The following is a 19,774-nucleotide window of genomic DNA, read 5'->3' as shown; positions in this document are numbered from 1 at the left end:
CTCTTCTCCTGTTGGACGTGGGGGCGTGCGTTTGTTTTTTTTAACGTGATTCATGTAAGTATCTGAAGGAAATTCACTGGAAATGTATTTGCTTCTCCTTGAAACAGAGGACAAATATTTTATTTAGTGGTTATCGCAAGAACTCGGGTTCCTGGATCTACAAAACAGCTTTCCTACAGGGAGGCAGTTTGAGGGAGTGAATTCAGAGTTCTTCCAGCGCACGGAACATGCAGGACTTAGCTGTCAGCTGCAGCATCCTGGCGCAGCTTCCCCTGCGCGTCCTCTTCCTTATCCTCACCCACCGAACGTTTGGCTGTTCTGTATTTCTCCCAGGGGTGGGGCGTCTCCTCTCCTGCCATGACTTTTAACCACCGGTGGTAGTAGCCACGGAAGCCGTCAATTTTCGCCAGGTAGGGGTTCTTTGACTTATACTGCGAAGAGAAATCCAACAAAAAAAAAAAAAAGTTCTGTTAGAACAGAGCTCTTAATACCAGCACGCAGCAGCTAGAGGCTGTTATTAAGTAAGGAGCTGCTGAGAAACTGCCACCAGATCACACAAACCCAAAGGAAGAAGCAAGCCTGGGGCAGACACCGACGCTTCCCCTCCCTCGGCGGTGTCCCTCACCCTGCGACCAGGCACAGCCACTCACCCGGTCAAATTTTGGCGGGTACTGCGCTGCAAACTCCAGCTGGCGTATGATGACCTCGTTGGGAGGCACTTCGTTCCTCCTCATGTCTCGCAGGATCTCCGTCAGGTAGCTGTAATCCAGCTGCCTCACAGCGGCACCGATGAGGGCGCTGTAGATGTACTTATTGGGAGTTATTCCGGACGTCTGGGAACGACAAATTACCTGCCAGTTAGCACAGGGTTTCCTCTGTGCCTTTTTCGTTCTGGCACCTCTTGCACAAGGAGCGCAGCTCTTGCTCCAGCACCTGCTTCTCTCCCCCTGGCCCCAGTCATATCCCGGCAAAGCTACGGTCTCTCAGCTGCTCTAGAGCTGCGTGTTTAGGGAATGAAAACACCCTCGCCCTAGAAGCCTCAGCAGGTCTTTTTGGAAGCATTAACACTTCTCTTGCTTTCTGCAGTTTGAACCCTAAGCAGTAGGGGTTTAGTTTAATTACCTTCAAATCTGAGAGTAACTGCAACCCATCCTTCTCTTGGTGGCAAGCAATTGCCAAGCTGCAAAATGTCTGGAGGTTAGGCGATATCCTCCTCTTCGCAAGAGCTGGCAGCAGGCTCTGCAAGATACAAATATCGACATCGGTTTCCAAAAAGCCTCCCTGTGGCACTGCTGAGTGGAAAGCAGTGTCAGATTCCCAGTTTCTGTTGTGGACAGAGGAATGGGTACCGCAGTGAAACACAGCACAACTGGAGGCCCGAAACAAGAAGGCAGCAACGGGGCTGGTTCTGAGTTTTTCCTTACCTTTGCTCCCTCTAGGTCTCCCTGTTTGCTTTTCTTCCTTATTAAGGTGTTAAAGAAGGTCACGTCTACTTTCACCTTATGCTCATCCAGGAGCGCCAGAAGAGAGGATTCTGACGGGCTTTGGGGTTCCACCAGCTCAGCCAGTAACGTAAAAGTTTTAATGTTGGGTTCTGCATTGTCCTCTTTCATTTTGTTCAGGAAGCCCTCCACGTCCCCCATCAGAGCCAGTCTATGGGATGGCGTGGCCACTGTCCCCAAGGAGACCACAGCTGCATCAGGTATCCGTGAATCCAGCAAGTTGGGCAGGTTGCACAAATGCAGTTTCTGGCTTAGGCACGCTTGGTCTTGCTCTAGCTCGTTCTGGCCTACCCTCATCAATGCTTCGGTGCTGCTGTTGAGACCAGCTGCTACTAGTTTCGTTTCAGCCTGACTCACGTCTTTATTTTGTTGCCTGATCAGTTCTTCAGGCTGCATCAAACTCTGCTGAAATAATTGTTTTTCCATGGCCTCCACATCCAGCTGGACAGTAGGTGCGCCCTCCGATCCCTTCTTTCTCTGATTTTTCACCTTCTGCGTGCCGGGTGCAAGCCTTAGCTGAGGTGAGCTCTCATCGGCGGGTCTGAGCAGTACTTGGGAAGCCACAACCGGATCGCCAATTCCGCAGTCTCTAGCAGCGCGCAGCATCAAGTTGTACGTGTGGCTGTTGGCCTTTATTCCAAGTTTCGTCATCTGCTTCCAAACCTGCAGAGGGGAAGACGAACATCAAACGTCAGTAACAGTGAATAACAAGAGCATTTCTAGCAGGTTGTAAGCGCGTTCACAGTGCCTACTGGGACAGTATCTACCTGCGGAAAAGGAGCAAGTTTACAGCACGAAGAGGTGAAATGGCAGTGGGCAGTGAACAGCCACCTCGAGCTAGTACGGTCCTGAGACATCATTCAGGGCACCTCACCAGTTTACAGGCTGTCCTGATGGAAGTCTAGTTTAGAGAACTTGTCCTAGGAGGTGCTGAGCTCCTCCTGATTTCATCAGCTCGTCATAACCTGCTGTTTTCTGTACGTTCAAGTGACAAGTTACTGTACAGAAGCGCATTTTCCTTAATTAGTACATGAAGACAAACCTGTAAGGCGTATCGGAAGCCACTTTCACTGTCCTTTATGCAGCTCATGAGAAGGAAGCTGAAGGTCTCAGCTGTGGGAACATGACCCTTCTGCACTATTTCCTATAAGAAGCGAGAGAGCAGAGAGAGGATTGAACTTCCCAGTTACCCAAACAGTAAGTTGCAGCTGGCTGTGAAGCTCAAATGCTTCTGCTATCTTCTGGGGATGGAGTAACAACAAAGCATAGGGTAAGCTCCCAGCGCCGTGAGCAGAACGATTACTCCAGAATTAAAAAACGCCTGAAATGCCTGCGTAGATCCTAGCTTCTCCCTTACGGGAGCTATGGGGAATTTGGGCACAGGGATAGCAATCCTTTTAGCAACTCCTAGACTGACCTTTCTGAGAAAAGCTGCTGCAGAGCTTTAAAAGGAAGGTACATGCCAATACATGGGTCTTCAAAATGAGGGAAAGAGACGCAATAGTTGTGAGCCCCCCAAAAACTGTTCAATAAATTGACACACCTGACCACAGTTTCAAAGCCAACCCCTGTTTAACCCTGTAGCTGCCTCATTTTAGCTACTTAAACTCGGTACGTACCAGGATGATTTCATTGTATGAAACCAAAGATCAATGAAATAGAAACATTTTAAGTATAGATAATTACAGATTATAGCCCAGGAGCTTTAACTAGAAAAGAATGCACTTGACGTAAGAAAAGTTGCATATTTACCTTCAGCACATCAAAGGACATCCTGAGGTCCGAGCACAGGGCACAGACTTTCAGCAGCGCATGGTAAGTTATCAGATTCAGCTCTTGGTTTTTGCTCTTTAGCTGCTGCCGTAATTTGAGGGCGCTCTGCAGGCCTGAGTCTTTCCACGGTGATTCAGCGCAGGCATTGAACAGGGCTGTGTATGTGGGCTCTGTGGGAGTTAAGCCTCGTTTTTTCATCTAAAAGAAGACAAGAAAACACAGGGAAAACTCTTTTTAGGAAGACAGTTTTAGAATTTCCTCATTTGGTTTTTAAAGTTTCAGGCTAAGAAGATGTAAACACTAACTCAGAGGCATTTTGAAGAGAGAGTAACACGACCAAATTTAAGAAACAGTTTTAGCTGAAAAAACTCAATGAAGGTATGAGAGAGCAGAGAACATAAACCTACATACATCATTGTAGAGCTTGAACGCCTTTTTCACGTAGCCAACCCTGCCACAGCCACCAATTAGAACAGTGTAATTGCTTTCTTCCGGCTGCACTCGCTCTTCCTTCAGCATCTGCACCTCAAACAGCTCCAGAGCCTCTGCTAGCTACAGGAAAAAGGAAAATCCATTACGAGGCAGCAACAGAATCGGTCACAACAGATATTAATATTCTCAGCTGCAGTCAGATTGTGGCAGAAGTCCTACAGAGCAGCGGATTCCTCACAAATTCTTGCTTCTTCCTGTAAAGATACAAATGAAGCACGTAAGACAATACAGATGGTGTTGCAGGGGGTTGGGATGAGAGGTGGTGGCACACAGATACCAAAGCCATGACTGCCAAAGGGGACATTGGACTGACCGAGCGGAGACAGCACTGAGGAGCGGCTCGATTTCTAGAGTCACTGTCTGGACACCATCAAAAATGATTAGCTAACTCCATTCCTGTTTGGAAAGGGAAAAATGAGGTAGGAAGGTGGCGTGAACAGAACTCAGGCAAATAGGATCAGAGCACGTCTTTTGATTACAACTTTAACTTTCTGCTCTGAAGCAGTTGGGCAGTTGGAATCAATGAACGTTGTAGGTCCCTTCCAACTGAACTACTCTAGCTCTAACCCAAGAGTGTGCTATTTGGCAGCAGTTAAATATTATTTCCAGAGACGAGCAAAGAGCAAACCTTGTCCTCTTTGATGAGGGCCTTGCACCTCAAGAAGTACCAGTACGGGGTGTTCCTAGGCCTGCGCCGGGGCTTCCTTCCCGCCTCCTCCTCTCCCTCTTCTTCGAGCTTTAAATCCCGGAACCGCGGCGTGGTTTTGTGATAAAACTTTCTACCAGAAAACCTCGTGGACAGCGTCCCAAACTCCACGCCTTCATCCTCCTCCTCCTCCTCCTCACCGCAGCCTCCCGAGCCCTCTCCTTCCCCCTGATCCTTGCTGTGGGGGGGTCCCGGCGACGAACCCAGCGCCCTGCGGCCCCACAGCGGCGGGGGGACACCGGGAAGGACCGGGGGGACGCCGTGAGGGACCGAGGGGACACCGGGGGGCACTGAGGGCACCCCGGGGGGCTGCCGGCGGCACCGCGGGGCGAGGGCGAGGAGGAGCCGGAGCGGCGCGGGCCTCATGGCGGGGGGGGGGGGGGGGGGGGGGGGGGGGGGGGGCGGGAACGCTGAGGTAGACCGCGGGCTGAGGGGGACGGGAACCGGCAACCGGGACCGGGGGCGGCACCACGGGGGTGCCTCGGGCTCCCCAAGGCGCCTGCGCGGGAGGAAGGGGCGGCCCCGGTGCCGTGAGGCGGGGGTCAGAGGCCGGCTCCCGGCATCCCGCAGGCGGGCGGCGCGGCGCGGAGCGGCGCTGCCGCCGCCTCCCCGTCAGCCGAGGCGCTGCCGAAGCGGAGCAGGCTGGGCCGGGCCAGGCCGGGCCGGGCCTGGCCGCAGCCGGCCCCCACCATTCCCCCCCTTCCCTCCCGGTGCCGTCGCCCCCCGGCTGCCACCATGCAGGAGCTCATCGCCAGCGTGGATCACATCAAGTTCGACCTGGAGCTGGCCGTGGAGCAGCAGCTGGGGGCGCAGCCGCTGCCTTTTCCCGGCATGGACAGTGCGTGTGGGCGCGGGGGGGGCTTCCCTTCCCTTCCCTTCCCTTCCCTTCCCTTCCCTTCCCTTCCCTTCCCTTCCCTTCCCTTCCCTTCCCTTCCCTTCCCTTCCCTTCCCTTCCCTTCCCTTCCCTTCCCTTCCCTTCCCTTCCCCCCTTTGCTGTGGGGTTTTGGGGTAGCTGAGCCCCTCTCTCAGCCCTTGCCCCTTGCTCTGTTCTTGCCCTTTCCCCCTGCTCGGCTCTTGCCCCTGCTTCCACCCCGCTCCTGCTTTCCTAGGCAGGTTTCTCTGTGAGGCCGCATTTTGGTCTCAGACCAGGCGTTTTTCCCGTTCTCCCTTCTGAAAGCTTTAGTTTGTACCACACCGGCCTAGAAAATGGAAGTCAAGGCTTTAACCTGAATAAAGATCGCTTTCCTGCACCCTCTATTTCATTCTCTTTTGATAGCTGAGGTGTTTTGGTGGCAGGGAAACTTCAACTCTAGGTGCGTTCACGGCCTGGTCTCGAAATGCTCTCCTGCAGTCTGATAGCCCGGCACAAGCAGCCTAAGGAGACGAGACCTGGACATTTGTTGAAGATTTCTGGCTAGGCTAATACCCGTGTTTTAATTCTCTTGAATGCTGTGATTCCTGCAGCTCACGATCAGCAAGGGACAACACAGCGATGACTGTTTCAGGCCGTTCTGGTCTACTACAAGACCGTAGTTGCCAGGACTGTGAACACAAGTTTCACTGCAGTGACTGACTTAACAGCAGAGGCAAAACCTAAATCTCTGAAAGTCCAAACAGGCACCACCAACCTAACACAAGTTCCCCTGCTGCATATTTACCAAGGAGAATAGAGATATTTGTGAAGGCCCGACCTGAACAAGGCATTCGTGTAGGAGAAAGTAAATTCACCAAACCGAAATGTTGCTTTTCTTTTGGAATTGAGGACCAGATTGCTTCTTGGGAAAGGAAATGTTTTGAAAGTTGCTACAAAAGTTCATTGCAATTAATTATATTTCTTTGTTTTCTCTACAGAATCAGGCGCAGCTGTCTGTGAATTTTTTTTAAAAGCGGCCTGTGGAAAAGGCAAGTAGTATGTCCAATATTGTCAAACACATATGAAGGGTAAGAAAATTAGATTTGCTAGCACTAGCTAACGGAGATTGTGCATAAAAGTCAAGGATATTGGATTAACTCCAGCAACTGTGAAGTGATAGTTTTAGTTTTTGGAAACTGGGAGGTGAATGAGAAAATCTGCCAGTAAGGGAAGGCTTGAATTGACCACGAGCAGACCTGTGTGGTTGTGTCTGTATTAGTAGCTGTGGCTTGTGATTGTCAGCTTTAAGAGCTGGACACTACACTGCTCAGTTCCTTAGAGGGTAAAATAGGCCTTGTTTGGAAGTCCCTGTTTTGTCATTGCCATTAAACGCTAAAGTCATAAACAAAAGCAAAGTCTTCTGAAACCCCTCTTGCAGAGGCGAGTGAAGCGGTGTTGTTGCTGTGTGCCTGCTTGCGCTGCAGATTTTAATTGTTCTTCTTTTTCCTTCTGCTCATCCCATCCTTCTGCAGGAGGCATGTGCCCATTCAGACACATCAGCGGGGAAAAGACAGTTGTTTGCAAACACTGGCTACGAGGACTGTGCAAAAAGGGAGACCAGTGCGAGTTTCTGCATGAGTACGACATGACCAAGATGCCTGAGTGTTACTTCTACTCCAAATTTGGTAAGGGGCATTGTAGCTCCTACTTAGCATTCCTTGTAAGTGTGGGAGTCTGATGAAGAGGATCCTGGTACATCCCTCTTGTACTGTGCAGAGCATTGCAGTTCTTCTGAGTTTGCTGATACTGTTAGGTTGTAGCTTTTCAGATCTGGTTAGCGCTTCGTCTTATACCCCTAAGTCTGCCATGCGCTGTAGATGGCTTCTCTCTCAAGAGCTTGTCCCTTGGGGGAAGAGGGGGGAAGTTCAAAGCTGTTACTGGGTTTTATACTTTATTTTCTGTTTTGGTTATGAGTTGAGGAGGCTGAGCAGGTGGTCTTTGCATGACTCTTGTTTTGGGGAGTTGATGAGCAGCAGAGGGCATGGGGGTGCAAAACTTTTATGCACTTGCTTTCCAGCTCTGGAGATCTGGACATAATGAGGCAACTTGCTGTCAGAAACTTACAGTCTTGTAGGTTTCCTTGGATTGTGAGGTTAGTGCGCAATTTGTAGTTTCTCCACACTTTTGGTGCACTAAATGTTTGGTTTTTGTTATCATGACTGCTCTTTCCAATTCAGTTTCCGCATTGTTTTTAAAAGCACACATAAATAATCCAGTCTGGTAGAACTTGGCTCACCGGGGGTGAGTGCTTGGCGTTCATCCCCTAGGTTAAGGCAGGCAGTAAGACTGTTGTGCCTGAACGTGTAAATGTTGGTAACAGCTTTGTGGGAGCTACACGATCCAGGTAATGCTTTAGGAGTGGCTTGATCCTGAACTTGTACAATTGACTAAGAAGTGTGTTTGCCTTTGGTACAGGGGAATGCAGTAACAAAGAATGTCCATTCTTGCACATCGACCCGGAATCTAAGATCAAAGACTGTCCCTGGTATGACAGAGGCTTCTGTAAACATGGTATGTATGTTGTGTAGTTGCTGCTTCTGTGGCTATAAATCAAGGGTAGGGTGCTGCCGTTCTTTCTTTGCATGATCTGCTTGTGTACCTGCTGCTAGTGAGTGCTGTTGTGCGTATTTATGATACGTGAACCACTGAGCTTTGTGTTGCAGGTCCCCTCTGCAGACACCGACACACTCGAAGAGTCATTTGTGTGAATTACCTAGTAGGATTCTGTCCAGAGGGACCTACCTGTAAATTCATGCAGTGAGTATGTTTCCAGGCTTGTCCTGTAATCTCGTTTCCTCCGTAATCTGATACATGTCAAATGAGGGTGCTCTAGTGCTTCCCAATGGTTTTGGAAAGTTGGCCGACGTTTAGTTTGTTGTACTGTGTATTTTCACTTTGAGGGTGTGGGGCAGGGGCTCCTCAGGTAGTTACCAGTAAGCCTCTGGAGTGGTGCTCGGACGCCATCAGTGCAGTGAAATTTCATGGGTTTAGATTCCAGAAGACTTCACAGCTAGAGGGAGATGCTGCGTACCGGTTTAGCATTTTAGCGTACATAAGTACTGAGCATCAAAATGCGAAGAGAAGTGGGGAGGGGAGGCCTGTTTCCCGTGAACCTAAGTTAACTAGCTGAATGTTTGTTTTCTTGTTTTGTGTTCTTTGAGCTGATGGTAAAACGTTGGCATATGATTTGAGAATCAATTTTTTTGTTTTGGTCTAAACCAGCCCTCGGTTTGAACTGCCTATGGGAACCACAGAGCAACCACCACTGCCTCAGCCGACACAAACACAGCAAAAGGTACACAGTTTCCCTGCCTCCCCTACATACCCGCTCTCAAAGCATTTCCCACACCGCTTTAGAAGAGGTTATGGTCTCTAGTGGTCAAAACAGGATACCTGGACTCCTGGATCTGACTTGCTTGGAAAACCATAGAGAAATGCTCACTAAATGAGGGAAAACCTCTCCTATTTTATTTACAATGGTGTGTGATATACTTTTCTTAATAAGGACTTGGAGAAAAATCCTAATGAACCACGAAGCACTGCCCCTTCTCTACCTTCCTCCCAGCCCTCTAATGCCTGCCATCTGATCATGACAGATTCTGCTGCTTTTGTCCTGGGACCATGGCGTTTTGCTTTGTTCTGTTTCTCCTCTCAACTTGGCCAGCTTCCTCAGTCGTTGTTACCATTCTTCAGTTCAGAGGCCAGCAGTGGCAGTTAGGGGACAGCCTGGAAGCAGGGGAAGTGCTACACAAGAATTAAGCAGCTAGCGGCCCTGAGTGCCATTAGAGTCATGAAGGTCCTAAGGTTGCTCCAACTTTACATGAAAATCTAGTCACAGAACACTCCTGCATTACCTAGAAGCACATCATATGTGGCTGTGCAGCACTCTGCCAGTTTTTGGAATCTGCATGACATCTCCCAGTGATGGCAATGATATTTTAGCAGCCTAAACCAACTCTAAATTTGCTTTTCAGAGAAAAGCAGGATTGCTGGGCTTTGTAAGCCTCAGTTTTTGATTTCTTCTCTCTGGTGCTCCAGCTGGCAGATCACCCACACATAGATTTGGAAGAAAATTGATCATTCGATATGTGGGGTGTTCTTTTTTCCTTCTTAACAAAATAACAACCGTAAAGGTCATCATGCCTGATGCACTTAACGAGTCAGAACTCTTCTCCCAACCAACAGAGGACGCCCCAAGTCATCGGAGTCATGCAGTCTCAAAATAACAACACTGGGAACAGAGGACCCCGGCCGCTGGAGCAAGTAACCTGTTACAAGGTAATTTAGAAGAGGCACAAGGAGGGAGATTGGGGGTACTACATTTGAGAAGTACAGAGTCGTCTGGACTGCCTCAGGCTGCTTTGCTACTGGTTGCTTGTCACGGGCAAAGAAATGGAGTGGTGTGGTTGTGGTGTTGGTCCTGCGAAAGGTTTTTTTCACAGTGAAACATGCTTTGCTCATTAGACATTGCACTTTAGCAATGGATATAGCTGTGGGAATCGAGTTCTTAAGTGTAGAGACTGCTGGTTTGCCAGCTCGGGCTTGCTGTGACCAGTTAAGACTGTAGTAGGACAGACTTGGGTTTGTCTGCTAATAAACAGGATCCGTACCACAGTGATGGTTAAAGGAGACTATCAAACTGTACACTTCAAAATAAGGATTAATATTAGTTTTATCTCCTGAGTTAATTTGCTTATACCCAAAGACTGTGGAATGACTGGTGTGGAAGGTCCTTGTGAGTAACAGAAATCGAATATTTCGATTTCAGATAGGAACAGAAATTTCTGTTCTGTTTCAGACTGTTCAGTATTTCAGCTGCAATTTCAGCAAGCCCTCCCTGTCAAACCAAGAAGTAAACTACTCACCTTGGTTTCTCATTCAGGATCACGGGAAAAACTTTGACACAATTGGGTTTCCATCTCTGCTCGTTGTTCCCCAAAAGCCACAACCCTAGCCACTAGAAAAGAGTAAAAAAAAAAAACACAAAAAAAAAAACCCACCAACTTTATTTCCCATCATCTTTCACAGTTATATTATTGTACGTGCCAACTTCGTGTCTCAAGTGTTTGTCTGGGTAGAAGTTACTGTGACCAGACAAGGGTATTTAAGAAGCTGAATCAACTTCACTCAAAATGTTTAGTAGCTGTTTATTCAGTTCCAAAACAAAGTTTTAGTAAATGCTGACAACATAAACCCACTCCACTGAAGGCATCTTGTGACAGTGACAGCCTCAGAGACGTGAGCTCCTATAACTGGAACTAGCAAAATGTTACAGTGAGTGAGAAAGCACAGAATTTTCATCTTGCCTTTCCCATTTTTTTTTTGCAACTGCAGGTTTCAAAAGTCACATCTCTGCCCGAGGCTACCTTAATTGTACTTCATCTCCAGTAAATGAGCAGTATAGAGCTAGGATTTAAGGAAGCGAGTAAATTACGTATGTGGAGAATGCTGTAATATCAGATACTGACGTTTCTCTCTGCGTTTGAGTAGCCCTAAGGTGCAAAGTCATGAATCTTACTCAGATGCACTTTTCTGTCTAATCTGGGATAGCTGATCAGCAGAGCCCCCAGTATATCTCTCTGCGTCAAGAGTTCTTATCGAGTGGAGTGGTCTTGGAAGCCTCAAACGTTGAAATTCTCCTTGTGTATTACAGCCCTGGGCTCTTTGCAGTTGTGCGCCGAGATCCGCCTCCTTTGCAGTGTGTTATAATAACATGGGGCCGGGTTGATCCCAGCACAGGAGCGGGTTTTGCTCCGAGGAGTGGGAATAGCCCATAAGTTGTGGTGACCCTCGTGACACCAAGTTTTGCTTCACCTCTGAACCTGCATCTTCCGTACCTGGAAAAAGTTTTGGAATTGAACAGTTGCTGGTTACGTTATTAAATGCAGCAGGAGGAAGAAGCTGTAACTCTGCACTAACTTACCTCTCTCTTTCTTTTTTTAGTGTGGTGAAAAAGGTCATTATGCCAACAGATGCACCAAAGGACATCTGGCCTTTCTCAGTGGACAGTGAAAGAGCAGAAAGAAGAGCGCAAGGGAGCTATTAACACTGAGAAAAGGTTTCTGCCTAGCACTATTTCTTGAACTATTAATCAGGTTGTTTTTTTTAATGCCATTACTGAAAGAACTGGTCAGAGGCTGGTTGCTGCTAAGCAAGATTTTTGTAATTGTCCACAACTTTTTTTATGTTTTAACCTTTTTAAAATAGATTTTGGCCTCCGTCTACATTCATTGAGCCCTGCTGAAAAGTAGATCTAAAAGCAAATAGATACGCAAACCCCTCACCGGTGCAGCGTTCAACGTAAACTCATCTTACTCCAGTGTTTCTTTAAAGTGTTTTCCTTCTGCCACTTCTCTTTGGAGAACCTGCAGCGTTTCAGCCCTCCCTGTGGAAGCAGGAAGACTGACTGGGAAAATTAATACTTGAAACGCCTTCCCTTCAGTGAGGAAGTAGGAATTCTGCTGTCCTGTAGCTCTTAAAAAGCAAAGTCGTGTTCCTAGATCCAGATAAACCTGTCCTGGTGGCTGACTTAAGGCCTCACATACACCAGGCTGCAAAAACTCGTCCACTTACTTTGTTTCTATGTTTCTTGCCGTTCTGAAGGTTAGAAATTAATCTTCTGGGTGAAAACAAATTGGGGGATAATAAATTGGCATCTCTGTGGTTAGCCAAACAATGAGGAGCAATGATTTTAGGAATTTCACATCTGTGCTCATTTTCCATTTGCAAAGCAGGTGGGAAATGAACACAGCTTAAAGCGTAGGAATAGGAGAGCCTTTTCTCAGCACCCGTCATTCAGCTCACACTGAGCAGGGATTTCCGTAGCCTAGAGAAGACCCGAGTGGAGCTCTCTATTCTTATGGAACACTGCATTTAGAAGTGGTAGAACATTCTTCTGAGAAACTCCAAGCCAAAACCCATTCATTTTGTGAAACAGTATTTCAAAAGGGCCAATGATAAAATGTGAATTAAAAAAAAAAAAAAAAAAGAAAAAAAGAAAAACTTGCACCTACAACTTGAGCCTTATTGAGTCTAACCCCTCTCTTATTTGCTGGCTGCCTTTATACTTTGTTTTTATTGAAATGTACTGATGGAAAAAGCTATGATTTTTTTTTTTTAAACAGAGTAACATGATTATATAAGAGAGGTGACCAGAGCCTGTGTTGGTTTGAATGACAGCTGTTGTTTTATTGTGGATATTAAGTCAGTCAAAATACAAGTTTCAAGACTAAGTGACTATGGTATGACAGACCATTAAACAGTTTTTATAACATCGTGTGCCCCTAGATGCTGAGTAGTAGCCACGCTGAGATGTGTCATCTGTATGTATGAAAAGGAACAAACCCTTGAGTGTCTAGCTCCCTTTCCCATCTAGTCCAGAGAAGTTTAAGGTCTCCGCTCCCTGAACTGCTGTTTTTTGAAACTGAAAGCCTTCCTGTTACCGATAAAGCTTGAGAGATTCTTTGTATCCCTTAACAAGTGGTTTTCATTCTTGCTCCTACTGAGAAGTATACTGCAGGTCCTAGCTGCAATGCCCAGGTGCAGTCACAAGCTTCAGCAGGTAGTGCTGTAGCAATAGGATGCCCTTGCTTGAAGTGCACGAGGAAGCTAATCAACTGGGACAAACACACAAAAATTTAAAATTGCATTTGTACACGTACTCTCGCCCCTGCCTTTAAGTGAATAAGCAAAGACTTTCCTTTTTTTTCATGGACTTTCATTATATTAATGGTCTTTGAGGCTTATACCCATTCAGAATAACCTTCCAGCTTCTCTTAGTAACGAAAGTAGCTGGAGTTTTGACAGGTTAACAGAGGTAACAAAGCTAAAACTGATTTCAGAAAGTGCTCTGCAGTGGAAAAATTGTTCTAATAGCTCCAGTCCCAAATGACAGCTGGACCGTGAATCAGAAATACACAGCCACAACAAGAAGTCTCTTAAAGCTCAGATAATCTTCTTTCAAAATAAAACATCATATCCTTTTATCTAGCTGTCCAATCAGTAACACTTAGGTCATTAGAAGTAAAAAAAGTATTGGATTGTTTCTTATCACACCGTTAAATACGAATCAATATCAATCAGTTGTAGTAATTTCCCCAGTTCATCGTGCAGCCTAGATAGCAGACCCTTTTCCAGCCATCTCTGAACTTGTCCTCAAGGGACGTAAAAGCTGAGAAGACAAACCCACACAGTACAATTAACAAGCGAGTTATGAGAGCCTCAGCTCAGGGGGTGTAAAGTGTACGCACTTTATTATTGGTCATAATAGTACAGAGTTTATTATGAACAGTTCTGATGTCTCCTGTTGGGTAACTGTTCCAGTAGCCAAGTCTATTCAGGAGCTGCACCTTCACTTTCTGAAATCCGTGCGTCAGTGATACTTCCTGCGACGGTCGTGCTCTGTATCGATGTAAAACAAGTTAATTTTACTGAAGTCATGAGAGAAATAATACTGAAGTTACAGGAAAGAAAGCACTCTACAAGAAATTTAAGTGCAGTTTCTAAGCAACATCAGGTCAGACAGACAACAAGATTTATACTTTCTTCATCACACAAAAATATTGGCTATTTGATAATCTATTAAAAGTTATTCAGGTGCTCTAGAGCTAAACAAGTTTTGCCTGCCCACAGACAGTCTCAGATTGAAGTGGCAATGGTTAGCATAGTCTTTCACTTAATTTCTAAAAGCACTAACGGGTTTACTGTTTTAATTGCCCCAAGCAATCTTCCGGGCTGCACTGTGCACACTCAGCCGTGCTGTGTTTACTTACTCAAGTGACTGTAGCTCCACATGTAGCTGATGACAACGTATCCAGCGAGCACCATGCTGATACCACCAAGGCCCCCTTTCCTCACATTGATATATTTATTGTAATACCTCTCATACCCTGTGTAGGAGAAAAGCGGTTTTCACAGCAGCCAGAGGAGCTGTATATTTTTCTGTGTCAGAAAGAAGCACGCTGGATTCACAGGGCTTCAGGAAAGTGTTTCTGATGAAACATGCAAAGGTTTCAGAATCAAGTCAGAGAAAAGGCAGCTGGTGTGTTTGTTAAGCAAAGTTAACATAAAGCTATTTATCATTTTCCCCAAAACATTACTACGACTTAATAAGCTCAAGCTGCTTAGGAATTAATTCACGCTTTAATACTAACATATATGCAGTACGTGGATGCTTTAATACTTATATATGCAGTACATAGATACTTGCATTTGATATTTTTAAGTCTGCCTAAATGGCATATCTGCATCTATAGCAAAGGCATCGGTCAAAATTTTTGCTATATGATCCATAAGAGCCCTGTGTCCCTACTTATCTTCAGAGAATAAGGTGACCTTATTTCCTTTTTAAGGAAGAAGGGTCACTGAAAACAAACCTCTGGCACACAAAGCCCAGGCGAGAAGCAGATTTACCAAAGGCCAAACGCGGCACTACGTGAGGCGAGGTTTCAAGAACACAAAAATTGTGGTGAAGCAGCCCTTGCAGCCTGCCACCGCGACGTTTATGCACACATAAATGGCGTTTATACACTCGTAAACGATATTTATACACTCATAAATGACGTTTATACGCATCGCCACCAGCGCGGCCCCCCGGACCCCCCTCACCTCTGCGCAGGGCCCCCCCGATGCCGCCGGGGGTGAAGTCCCTCATGGCCAGCCAGGTGGGCAGCTGGCCCAGCTTCACGTCCAGCAGCTTCATGTCCTTGAGGGGCACTGCGGGACAGAGACAGAAGACAGAGCGCGGTCAGGGGGCGAGGGGCCGGGCGGGGGCCGCGGTCACCTTGGCGGCCCGCGGCACTCACCCGGCACCGGCGCCATCTTGTCGCTGCGGCGGGGCGAAGCGGGAAGGGGCCGCTGAGGCTCACGGGAAGAAGGTCGGGAGGGAAGCGGGGGGGAGGCGCCGCCATCTTGGGTGTGTCGCGGCCCCCGCCGCCTCCCTGAGGCGGTGTCGCGTCGCGACCGAGCCCGTTGTCGCGGTGTCGCCGTGTCGCCGTGCCGCCTCCTGAGGGCCGGAGCGTGGCCACCAGGACGGGCTGCGGCGCTGCCTCGCTTGCCACGGGCACGGGGCTGAGGCCTGTCAGTGTGGGGCCCAGAGCTGCAGCCCTAATGCTGTACACACTTATTCATAGACAGCACACACCAGGGTGTAAACTTAAAATACATTGCGTACAGATATACAAATATATAAACATATACACACGTACAAATATATCCTATTTGTGACAATACATTGCAGTGTAGGTTGTGAGGGGTCACTGGGGTAAGCAGCCCTCTCATGCGGTCTCGTCAGGTGGAGGAGGAACTTCAGCCCCTATTTTCCACAGGTTTTAGGTGGAAACACAACGGTTTAGGTGCCACAACGGTCGCGCGCTCCCATTTCAGCGCCCACGAAGGCTCCTTCTTCCTCTGGAGGGATGTCACAGACCAAAGGGGAGGCCATGGAAGGAGACCCACCGAGATGGAGCGCTGGAGGCAGCCGAGCAGCAGGGCGTGCGGGTGAAGCCACCTCCTGCCTCCCTGCAGAGCTCAGGGGGCACCAGGATCCCCTTCATGCCGCCCACCTGCCTTCTTCTGGGGGCTCTGGTGCCCGCAGACCCCCAGGGGGGCCGAGGGACACCTGAGGAACCGGCCTGGGGTGGGCTCCAGCAGGTGTCACTGGCACGCAGCACAAGGCCTCTGCTGAGGGAGGCTGCGAGCTGGCCTGACCTCTAGAGGCTTTAAATCGCATCTTTGTTCATAAAACAGTGTCAGGGTTTGCCGTTCGTTGTGCTGGATCCGAAAAGCAAAGTGACACAGCGGTAAACGGGGAGCAGCCACCCGCCACTGCATCTGGCGGGTCAACCTTCTAGATATTAAATCTCTGTCCCGCGGGGGACTGTTAGAATGGATCGGAGATGATAAAGACTAAATTAAGGATGCTGAAGGGGGCCTGCGGGGCGCCTACATAAACACCGAGCTACCAGTCTCTGAAGCTTTTACCTCCCTTAGGTCACGGAGTCCTGTTCCACATGCTTTCCTCCTGCCATTGCAGGATTCTTGCATTTAATCTGTAGGGTTTGTGTTACCTGGTATTAAATGAGTTGTGGCATGGGACCTCTGTCGTTTCTACATAGATGGTACTCTATTATGCATCTTGCTCCGAGGCTGGTCTAGATGTCCAGCTTGTATTTTGATCCTTTATCTTACTGAAATCAATTTATTTGCATGAATACTGCTCTCCTGTGACATAAAAATAGAATCAGAAGGAGTAGATTACTGCCTGCTATTTTTCTTTTCCTTATTAACAGAAAGTAGGATTAGGAGAATACAGTGTGCCTGGTCACGTAAAGAAAGGGTTCTGAATTTAGTTGCTGTTAAATGAGTTAAAAATCCCTTTATTAAATTATTCTTTGTTTTATTATTGCACTTTACCAGTAACTGTCGTTTTATTGCAGACGTGTCCCCTCGTGAACTACTGTGTGGCCTTTTTACAGTACTTGCATACAAGCATGCTTCAGACTTGCTTCCCTCATTCTTGCAAGGCAACCTATTGTTGTAAATAGGATTACTCATGCAAGGCAGATTAATTCACCTACAGGAAAAAAGCCAATGGCAGGTGCTTCGTTTTAAGGAGTTCCCTGCAGAGTGGAAGAGCACACAGAGTTGTTCAAACTGCTTATAGCAAGGCCTGGGGAAGTGTGATTTCTAACGGTAGGAATGGAAGTCCATAAAAAGGACACAACTCCAAAGCAATTAGGGACAGCAGTGTCCTAAACCTTGGCCTGAACTGCCCATTCTGGTCAACAAAGGGAGACGTATCATTCTCTTTAGGCCATTTTAATCCCAAACCAAGCAGTAAGAGTTAAATGGTACAGATGTGTGGGAGGCCTTGCAGCATGTTTCCTCCCTTTGACCTGTGCTGCTGGCCAAAATTCAAGGTATTGTTGGCTGATCCAGATTGGAGGAGGAGAAGTGATGAAGAAAGGTATTTCTGATGTATCTCTGTTTACTTACAAGAATGCTCACAGCCCTCCTTTCCTGAACAGGGAAGAAATCACACAGTTGAAAGCTAGTTTCCTTGCTCCACACCTGTTCCAGGCAGCATCATGACCCCATAGCCCTCTGTTTCTTGTATTCAGTCCAGGTTTTGTATCAGTGATTATTCAGGCTGTTTGGAGTTTCCGTTCCCTGACTGTTTCAGCATGCTCTCTTTCTGTCTCCGCCTCCACCTGAACCATATTGTCCATCCACACAAAACCTTCTTTCCTTTTAATATCCTACCCGAGACTGTCCCCTCAGAGCCTTCAGGTACTTGAGCAATCTTGCATTGTGGGTGGAAATACAGACATAATGTCTCCTTCAGCTAACCTAAATAAAGAATGCAGTTAAATATACCAGTTTCAAGAAGGTTTAACCCAACCTATAAAAATAAAAGCCTAATGGACTGTTGCCCTGAGGTTTTCATCTTGCTGAAGACCCCTCCAGAAAATGCTGTGAAGTTTATAAGTAATGGCATGGAAATAATAGGGGGTACGTCATTCAAAAAATGAAGAAAAAAAAAAGTATTTTGCAAAGGACGTCAATAAATATGAAAGACTCTGCCTTTTTCCAATAGCAAACATAACACATAATATTGCCTCTTTCACTCCAAAGATTCAGTTGTGGGCTGAAAAGTTAAGTAACACTCTTCATTGAAGTTACCAAACAAGAGAAACAAAAAGCATAACACAACCTCCCTAGGAATATAAGATCTTAGAGGCTGGAATCATATTCTCATTGTGTGCCACCCTTTGAAAATTCAGGGTCTCACCTGGGACTGGTGGTCAGTGATGCTATAGGAATATGCAGACGCTATCCATAGTTGTATAAAGTAGCACAGAGTGGCCTTCAGGAAGGTCAAGAGACGAGGATTTACCTAACTGATCCTACGCCCACTCAAACTGATGACAAAGCACCCAGTGCTTTTAATAAAGGATCAAACCTACACAAGTGGACAGATAAAGTTCTGAAACATGCGGTTTGGCATAGGATGCCTCTTGGCTCCTAAACATTTATTTCCATCTGGTGTCTTCTCGCTCTCACAGGTTAAGCGGCTGCAGCCACCAAAGAGAAAAAGAAATCATGGGCTACAAGCATCTGCAGAAGCTCAACGGAGAGATGCATGTTTTATTAACTGGTAATTTGGAGAAAAAGTACAGGCATCTCAGGTAGCCTGATCCAACCTGTTATTTTTGAATTGCATGAGCAGTTTGATGTGGCGAGAGCAGTGCAGCTGCTCTGCATAGGTCTCAACCTCATTCATCTAAAAATGTGCTTGCAGTGGAAACCAGGCTGCTGAGATGAATAGGATGAGAATTGGGTGTGGAGTTTGGAATCTCTTCCATGGCCAGACTTCCTCAGGAAAACGAATTCCCTTGCACAGATAATAATACCTAGGGATTGACCCAGCAAAAGCAGTTGAGAGAATTAACCTATGATTGTAAGCGGATTGCTTGCTCTGTGTTATTACAGAGCCATTTTCCATAGTCAACCTCAAAACACTTTGCAAAGGAGATTGCTTACCAATAATTAACAGTTTAACATGCGCATAGTTCTTTTCTCCTTCACAGCACTTAAGTATCAATGCATCTTCATGCTTCTCTGAGAAGATGTGTAAGTTAATGTTATGATTATCTTTACAAATGGGGAAATTTAAGCCCTGTGTTTGGAACTGGGAAGGGGTAATTCCTCCTTCCTTCTTTGGTCCTGTCTTTCTAGCCTTTGCTTGTATCTAGTGTCAGTTGCAAAAGTACCTTATTTTGTAGGTCTTTGATCAGCCTTCTGGTTAGCTAAATTTATACCTGTGGGGAGATAATTACATGCTATCAGTAGTAAAGTGTAGTAAAATAATTTACGTTAATTAAAACACTTGCAAAGCCAAAGCAGGAATTTTCACTAAGATAAATCTGCTGCAGCGACAGCTGTATCTGAGGCTGCCTGCTTCCCATACACAAACATGAAAATAAAACCAAGGACCAGTGAAAATCAGTTTCTTCGTGCTAAAAAGAGGAAAGAGATGTACCCACTGGAAGAACCAAGGTGGTATCAATCCCAAAGGGCTGAACACTTCCCGTCTGTGCAAGCAGAGCTGCATTCACGAACATCATGTGTGATGAACGCCAGCTTACCAAAATGCCCGTTTTGGGCTACAGATAAATGGCCCAGAAGGAGACTTGTATGAACAGGCCCCATATTTTCTGGGAAGGACTTGGAGACCAATTAAATAACATGACAGAGGCTTAAAAAAATCACCTTGCTACCATCTTTGAATCCGCCATCACTTCCTCCAGAACAATCCTTGTACTTTTCCTTTCTTTCCTTCTTTCCCACCATTACGTCTGATGAAAATACTCAGCACTTGCACGGCCT

General features: G+C 46.8%; 3 protein-coding genes across 4 annotated transcripts; 1 reads left to right on the top strand and 2 right to left on the bottom strand.

Annotated features, from left to right (window-relative positions):
- Window positions 1–92: 92 nt before the first annotated feature.
- Window positions 93–4,873, bottom strand: PTCD1 (pentatricopeptide repeat domain 1). Its single transcript, XM_066977894.1, has 8 exons — window positions 4,396–4,873; window positions 3,687–3,827; window positions 3,255–3,473; window positions 2,545–2,646; window positions 1,425–2,165; window positions 1,123–1,239; window positions 651–833; window positions 93–431 (listed from the first exon to the last, which is right to left on the bottom strand). The coding sequence occupies exons 1-8, from the start codon at window positions 4,837–4,839 to the stop codon at window positions 237–239; spliced, it is 2,142 nt and encodes a 713-aa protein (XP_066833995.1). The 5' UTR covers window positions 4,840–4,873; the 3' UTR covers window positions 93–236.
- Window positions 4,874–5,022: 149 nt separating this feature from the next.
- CPSF4 (cleavage and polyadenylation specific factor 4) lies at window positions 5,023–12,854 on the top strand. The gene is made up of 8 exons (XM_048065253.2): window positions 5,023–5,311; window positions 6,325–6,375; window positions 6,859–7,011; window positions 7,802–7,897; window positions 8,050–8,143; window positions 8,609–8,681; window positions 9,572–9,664; window positions 11,330–12,854. The coding sequence occupies exons 1-8, from the start codon at window positions 5,209–5,211 to the stop codon at window positions 11,396–11,398; spliced, it is 732 nt and encodes a 243-aa protein (XP_047921210.1). The 5' UTR covers window positions 5,023–5,208; the 3' UTR covers window positions 11,399–12,854.
- A 757-nt stretch (window positions 12,855–13,611) lies between these two features.
- ATP5MF (ATP synthase membrane subunit f) lies at window positions 13,612–15,346 on the bottom strand. 2 transcript variants are annotated; one of them, XM_048065277.2, is made up of 4 exons: window positions 15,190–15,338; window positions 14,993–15,100; window positions 14,158–14,274; window positions 13,612–13,786 (listed from the first exon to the last, which is right to left on the bottom strand). In XM_048065277.2, the coding sequence occupies exons 1-4, from the start codon at window positions 15,203–15,205 to the stop codon at window positions 13,758–13,760; spliced, it is 270 nt and encodes an 89-aa protein (XP_047921234.1). In that variant the 5' UTR covers window positions 15,206–15,338; the 3' UTR covers window positions 13,612–13,757. The 2 variants fall into 2 exon arrangements, with proteins under 2 accessions (XP_047921234.1, XP_066834000.1); XM_066977899.1 differs by lacking the exon at window positions 14,158–14,274 and having other exon boundaries at window positions 15,190–15,346.
- Window positions 15,347–19,774: the final 4,428 nt, after the last annotated feature.

Source organism: Anser cygnoides, chromosome 15, assembly GCF_040182565.1.
Source record: "Anser cygnoides isolate HZ-2024a breed goose chromosome 15, Taihu_goose_T2T_genome, whole genome shotgun sequence".
Classification (NCBI taxonomy): Eukaryota; Metazoa; Chordata; class Aves; order Anseriformes; family Anatidae; genus Anser; species Anser cygnoides.
This window is presented reverse-complemented; position numbering and strand designations above follow the sequence as displayed.